We start from the raw sequence: 7584 nt of genomic DNA on the forward strand, positions 1-7584 counted from the left end.
AGCCTATGACAGGCTGGAAGGGGGTGGGGCAGAAACAGATTTATATGGTTTGACCAATTGTCTTCAAGAGGCATACCTGGCCCAGCCAATTAGGCCACTCAGTCCTTTACTCACATCGTCTTGCTTCTGCATGAATCATTCCCCAAGAAATGGATACAGGAATGAATTTATTATATACAATATTCAGATATTGCTAATATTTTTTATAATTTCTAATCATGGTATGTTTGTTTATTTAGCTTGGTGCATCTGTGAAACAAGTTTCTTTTTGTCTATAGTAATTTACTTTTATTACAGGTCAAACAATGCTAGAAATGGTCGAGATGGGCGGGCCAGCGGCTGAAAAGAATTCCGTAACGTGAATAGCATCTTGGGTAGCCACTGGTCTAAGGATTAAGGATATTTCAACCCCGCCTCCTTCCGAGTCCTGCCATCATAAATAGGCCAGAATTGTCAAAAATCTCAGTTTCGTCTTTTCTCCAAGTGTGGTGATACGTGGCTCTCTCAGTCCTGAACTTCCATCAGTGATAAAAGACTCCGAAATGGACGGGAACGCGAATTTTTTCGTATACAGCACAGAGGTAAATGACATTAACATATCTTTTCAGTTTTTGCCAGGGAGAATATTTTATGTGAAACAAAAACAAAAAGGAATACGAAATTACGAGTATGTTAATTTTATTCATGTTTTGATAGGGTTTTGCACGTGTTTTTCAGGGAAGAATATTTTGTTGTTACAGGTTTACATACTTTCGAAAAAAGTTCACTATTTAGGTATGTGTAATCAGTAGGAGCCTACAGTTATATTTTAACAAATATAAAGTTTACTCAAGGAACCCGTAATCTTGGGTCAAATTTTGTCCAGACATTGTTTTTTTTTTTTTGGAAAAGTTAAATGTTGAGTTTATTATTGAAGCTTTCCCGTGATCTTTTTAATTCTAAGAGTGAATTTTTCAATGTTGAGACTTTACTGTGTCAAGATGTGCGTTGAACTTCTTCGTTAAAGAGATGTCCATTTAAGCTATGTTAATCAAAGCCTGTAATGTCTTTAGCAAATAATTTTGTTAGTAAATATGATAACTCATATTAGTAGTTTAGCCTTATTGATTGGGTCGTTGTATACAAACCTTCATAGCTTATCTGTATTTAAGTATTTTTTATTAACTGTTCAGTTACTTAGGACATAATCCTGATTCGCTACACCACATTCAGTATTTGATCTCTCATACTTAGATATTCCTTAATTGGTGCTGATTACACTACCTAAAAACTAAGGTCTCTGATGGCTATGAAAAGTACAGAAATCCACACATAAGCATTTACTCACCTTCACCGACCAACCACTAAGATCGTTACTGCCTCACTATTTACACATCTGTATTCCTTATTTTGACTTTTGATGCGAGAGATTTTCATTTAGCTTGGATTTTGTTGCTCTTTTTTTTTATATATTTTTCGGGTTGTAAATTTAGTTTCACGTTTGGATTTTTTCTAGGCTGACTTTGGTGCAATATTGCGAGTTACAAAAAGTCGAATGTGTTATATCTGTTATGTTTTGAAATATTTGTAGGATTTATTCTTGAAGTTTGACGTCATGTTTGTCAATTTCTCGTATGTTCGGGTGATAATGATGTTCAAGGCTCATTTGGTCATATTCTTGTTTGTGAGTCTCTTGAAAAATAAGGAATATAAGATAATGTTGTGTTCTGGTTGCTCGGTGTTAATTTTTTCAGTACGGTATTAATTTTTTTTTTTTTTTGCTGAGGGGTTTAAAATAAGAATTTCTCATTTATTTTGAATTTATTTTATTCCTTTCTTCCTCTTCGCACATTTGTCTTGATTTGTGCTGGGAAATCATCAGCTTTCATCTTTCTCGGATCAGGGTCTTTCAATCTGCGTCTTTACCGTACATTGGCCATGCTAGTTCCCTTATACATATTTCCAGCTCATTTCCCAGATTCTAAAATTTGAAATAATTTATCAAATTATCACACCTGCTACTACAGTGGATATATTCAGCTCTTAAATCTTGTACTTGTTACCAATTTCTGATCATTTTATGCCGTGATTCATCCCTCTGGTCTTAGATTTCAGAGTCACAGCTTCTGAAATTAAGAATTTGTACCATATTTTTGGTATATGGATTCCTGTCTAAATATTGTTCTGATGAGTCATTTTCCCCTGAAATTATTTTCTATAATTTCGTGTCATCTGAGTATCTTGAATTTTGGTCATAGTCTACCCTTGCAAAGTATCAGTTTTGTCTTTTCTGAATTAGTATTTCAACCTATGGTCCTTCCAAATCTTTGGTTATTCTACTAATTTTTTTTATGTATGTATTAAAAGTTTATCTCTAAGAAAGCATACACGATGTCGTGATTGAATTGTTGTTCACCTTTATAACAGAAAATTGTCTTAACACTGAAAACAGAGGCTTCCAAATACCGTTCAGGTTTTGCTAAATTCTTCGTTTTCAGTTTTCAACTTCTGTCACTAATGTATTTTACTGATATGTGTGAATTTAGTAACAGACTTCAAGTCTCGTCTTTGTCATTGACAGCAACTTTCCTTTTTCAATATTATATTCTCTTCGTCATCGAATGAATCATTTTTCGTCTTTTCGCTCCCTACAATGATTGTCTTTGGGTTTTTATTCTTGATATCACTTTTTTTGCAACTTGTAATCATTTCTCTCAGATTTTCCCGAATCGATGAGATAATGATATTCTTCTGCTTAAAAACTTTTGTTGTTGATGGTTTTAAAACGGTTTGCCGTTTTTCTCATTCAAAATTATTCGCGTAGAAATTTTCCTCTTGTATTGTTTTATTTTTCATTTATATCTTAATAATTTAAGTAATATCTCCATTAATATGAATTTGACCATTGCTCACTTCACTTGAAAGACAGCTATCAAGCACATACCTCATACACATGCAGTGAAATTTCTATTTCCTTCTCCCCCGAAACGAAAACATATAACTTTTTCTTCTCCTTTACCTTACGATAGTTATTCTCACACCTGGCTTTTTTTTTTTTTTTTTTTTTTTTTTTTTTTTTTTTTTTTTTTTTTTTTTTTACTTTGATTTCTATTGTCACTTTTCCGTTTCTTTCTGATCATGGCTCACCGAACACCATTTGGACTCCAAGTCACAATGAAAATAATTCAAATAAATGAGTCAGTGGCGAATTGATAGTAATTTGTACTTGGCATAACTATAAGTACTGTACTGAATCCTACTAAAGTCATATTGAATAAGTATTTTAAAGCAATGAGACTAAGACGAATTTTTTATTCACCAAATCAAACGTTGAAGCTTACACATGAGATTTTCTTGAAATAATTTTTTTTTCAGTTTAGATATAAGATATTATGAGGACACTCCCAACAATATTCTATTTTTTCCTATTCGTGTATAAATATCTCAGAATGCAACGATTTTCAGACATTTACGAAACTTGAAAAAGAAACCCACAAAATTATAAGTATTTACATTCTATTTTACTTGTAAATACTTATAAGTAAACACGTTATACACAGCAATTCTATGGGTTCCTTTTTTAATCTTCAGAAGAAAAATGAAAGAAGTTTTTGTTTGGTTCATTTACGAAACTGTTAACTAGATGATTTTCAATAATTGCAAAGAAGGTCTACAAGAATTCAGCAAATAGCCAATGCGATAAATATTTCCGTAATTATTCAACACGAAATAGCTTCTACTGTTATTCCCATGTTCATCTGCAAGACTATTATTTCTACATATCCATTCACTTTGTTTTATCGGTATCGGGTAGAATACTCTAAACGTGATTTATGTATTTGAAAGCTATGATTTGAATAGAAAGGCAGTGTAAGAGTTCAAAGAAATGTATACAATACTCCGCAATTATGGCACATAGGCCATCATTTTAATGTGTTTCACCCGCCGAGAGAAGTTTCTCTCTGAATGCACTTTTTTAACGAGAATCTTCGTGCGCATATTATGACCACACAGAGAATGTATGTCATCAAGATTATACGAGTAATCTTCGAGACATCAACTTATTAACAGTAATGCTGATATTGAAAAAAAGAAATGCACAGTTCTCTGTACAGATTTATCTTTAAATATTGTTCATATACATAACTGTGGAATTGTTTCTCCATTTCAGGACTCATGCTGCTATGAGTATTTCTTAACTGATATTGTTATTATTATTATTATTATTATTATTATTATTATTATTATTATTATTATCATTTATTAATTCATTTTGTCTATCATAGTCATCCTATTCGACTGTGTGTTATTCTTTTTTAGTGTGGGGTTCCGGTTTGCCTCCTGCCTCTTCGAGTCCATCACTTTTCTCATTTTGTGCGCTGTTTCTAGTAGCACACTCTTCTGTATAAGTCCTGGAGCTACTTCGGCATTTGTTTTTCTAGGTTCCTTTTCAGAGAGCTAAGGATTGTGCCTAGTGTTCCTATGATATATTATTATTATTATTATTGTTGTTGTTGTTGTTGTTGCTGTTGATGAAGCCGCATTAATTTTGTTTATCTCATTCTTGTACGGTGTATTTTCAGTCATCTCCATCGGGCACTGAGCACTGCCATGAGGAGGCCAAGGAGGAAGAACGTTCTTTATTGTGCATGGCAGCTCTTCGTGGACATAAAAACTTCGTCAGATTCCTCGTTGAATCCCAAAATGCACACATCGAAGAACTGGGCACAGGTATGTCATTTTTGATGGTTTTCGAAAGTAAGCTTTCTCTGACCCACTGTACTGGGATAATGTTTGAAAACTACAATGGTCTCAGAGAGAGTGCTTTGACATTTTACATAGAAGGTAATTTGCAGCATCAGACGTATAATTGGACTGTTTCTCTTTGCAGTTGCAGTCCGAGGAATTCTTGTACCTGGAGTGCGTGCTTTATGGTGTGCTAGTGTTAGAGGCCACTACCGGATAGTTGAATTTCTCCTTTCCAAAGGGGCTAATCCAAATGGCGTTACTACTTTCGAAAGCTCTCCGTTGCGAGCAGCATGTGAGCAAGGCCACCTCCATACTGTCAGACTGCTTGTGCAACACGGAGCAGGTGAGTTTCTGCTTTGTTATATATTGCTTGGGCTGATGTTCGCTAAAGCTTGCTCACATCAAGTGCTATATTTTGTTGTCTACTGCAATGCAGTTATAGATATCCCAAATCCAGATATCCCAATTCTTGCTTTGGCTCTTATTCATCGGTATATTTTTTCCAGATATTGATGCTACTAATGAAAGCTCTGTCACTTCTCTGATGATAGCTTCCTTCAACGGCTATTTGGAAATTGTCAAGTGCCTCTTAGATGCTGGTGCTGATGTGAACAATAAAAATAAAAACGGGAAAAGCGCACTGCATTACTGCTCAGAAGCAGGCCATGTGGAGGTCATGAAAGCGTTGCTGGACCACAACGCTCTGATGGATGCTGACAGCACTGGTGAGTCCTGTTTTAGATTCTTCTGTTTACAGATATCGAAATCTTATTCTGAACTTGACCGATGTGGTTTCGAATGCTGGCATGTGATAAGTTGATTAATATTCCATCAAATATTTTTTTTTCGGTTTCGAACAAAGAACTGATAGTTTTCGGTGTTTGCAAGATGTACCTAACTATTCCAGTGATATAAATATGAAACAAGGCAAAGCTATAAATGTTTTGTTCTCATTGCCCTCCTTTTCCAGAAATAAAACCCTTGCTGGTTGCAAGCAGTCGCGGTTACAAGGACATGGTAGAATATCTAGTGACCAGAGATGATTTGATAACTATAAGAGAAAAAGTCGATGCATTGGAGCTACTTGGAGCTTCCCTTTTCATCGAAACGGAAGATATAGTCACTACAATCAACTACTGGACATCAGCAATGAGTCAGAGGTAAGTTTTTCATGAGACACTCTTATGATTTCATCGTTGATTCATTGATCATACGAGCCTTTTTCATTTTGCATCGCATAGTATGAATCTGACTGCACTGATCTATTCTTTGTTGACTTGGCTAACTACAGTTGTGTTTTTTCCTGTGTTACAAACCTAAAATGTTGGAATATATTTCCAGGTATGTCAACGGCACCCTGATTTATCCAAAATCTGAGGATAATTTGTCATGTACTTCACAAGAGGACTTCAGTGAGGTCACCACCTTGCAGGAATTAGAAGATATAGAATTAGACCCTGAGGAAATTCATTTGCAGTCGCTTCTCGTGATGGAAAGGGTTTTAGGTTCCGGTCACATGCAAACAATGACGAGTATTAGGGAAATGGGGCTTGATTATGTAGATGAAGGTGCTTTCAAGATGTGCATTGACTTGTGGGTTCACGCCATCGATACACAACGCAATTATCTACATCCACTAAAGCAGAGTAGGATGTTTCATTTCGAGTCGTTCGTTGGCTTGTTTGGATTCATGACGAACAGTGAGAACGCCCGTATCGGGAATTATAACCCGAGGGAATATTTTGATGATTTTATGTGTGTATTTGATAGAGTCGTAATAGAAATAGGACTATTTATTTCTTCATTAAACAATGCTGACGATCATGTAAGGATGAAACGTGAGTTTAACCCTCGCCGGTTTATGAATATAGCTTTGCATTTATTACTACCGTTTATAAAAATACAGCCTGGCCTCACAAAATCTCAGTGGGAGACGGTGAAAGAAGCATTGTACAAACTGGTGAAGTTGAATCCCAGGAATTCCTCAGGTTCGACTCTGCTGCACATGGCTTGCTCCAGAAAATTTAAGGACGTTGAAGATTCGATAATACCGGCGTCTGTCACTGCCAAAACCGAAATCGTAGACCTTCTGTTAGAGACTGGCTGTGATCCTAGTGCCACAGACCACGAAGGTAACACGCCCCTCCACGAACTCGCCATGAATAAAGTGTGTCCCAAAGATTTGGTAGATGCCCTCTTGTCGGGTGGGGCTCACTTAGACGCAATGAATAGTCAGGGGCAAACTTTTGCATCTTTGAGAGCTTCCCGAGGGCAGCCTGTTTCTCAACTGGTGAATGTTGTTCGTCACACCTCTTTGCAATGCCTGGCTGCAGCGAGCATTCGGAGACATGGGATTCCTTACAAGGATGTATTGCCTTCCAGACTTGTGAAGTTTGTAGACATCCACTGATGTGATGGACATTTTGTGCATCGGTAATGCTGGATCTCTGTGACATGATGTATACATTAACTGTGCTTGTATTTAGAAAATTTCTTCTATATTTGTTTTGAATTTACATTGGCTATGTAATCATTATCTGTACAAAGTTAACTATAACCTCGAAGATTCTTTAATATATAATAATTGTGTTTGTATGGAAGCTAAATTCTAGTGTGCAGTGTATGTATGGTGACAGTATATTTTTCATATATATCTTTTCATAGAGCCTCACTGACTGTAGAAATCATTTAGTTTACAAAGACGTGGAAAGAGTTCCCATTTGGTATTCATACCTTTGTTTCTTTTGTCATCTCTTTTTCGCGGTATTTCTTTCATTAATGTTTTGCCTCCTGCTATAGCTTCCAGAAAATTTATCTCGGCAATTCATGATTTACTGTAAATTAATAACTATCTTA

General features: G+C 35.7%; 1 protein-coding gene across 1 annotated transcript in view; it reads left to right on the forward strand.

The window, feature by feature from the left end:
* Positions 1–7138, forward strand: part of LOC135218194 (protein fem-1 homolog C-like) — an 11231-nt gene extending 4093 nt beyond the window's left edge. The window contains exons 2-6 of the mRNA XM_064254346.1: positions 4563–4710; positions 4871–5071; positions 5235–5453; positions 5699–5888; positions 6070–7138. Coding sequence (XP_064110416.1) covers positions 4563–4710; positions 4871–5071; positions 5235–5453; positions 5699–5888; positions 6070–7138 — 1827 coding nt within the window. The remainder of the gene's footprint in view (positions 1–4562; positions 4711–4870; positions 5072–5234; positions 5454–5698; positions 5889–6069) is intronic.
* Positions 7139–7584: the final 446 nt, after the last annotated feature.

The sequence above is a fragment of the Macrobrachium nipponense genome, chromosome 9 (genome assembly GCF_015104395.2).
Source record: "Macrobrachium nipponense isolate FS-2020 chromosome 9, ASM1510439v2, whole genome shotgun sequence".
Lineage (NCBI taxonomy): Eukaryota > Metazoa > Arthropoda > Malacostraca > Decapoda > Palaemonidae > Macrobrachium > Macrobrachium nipponense.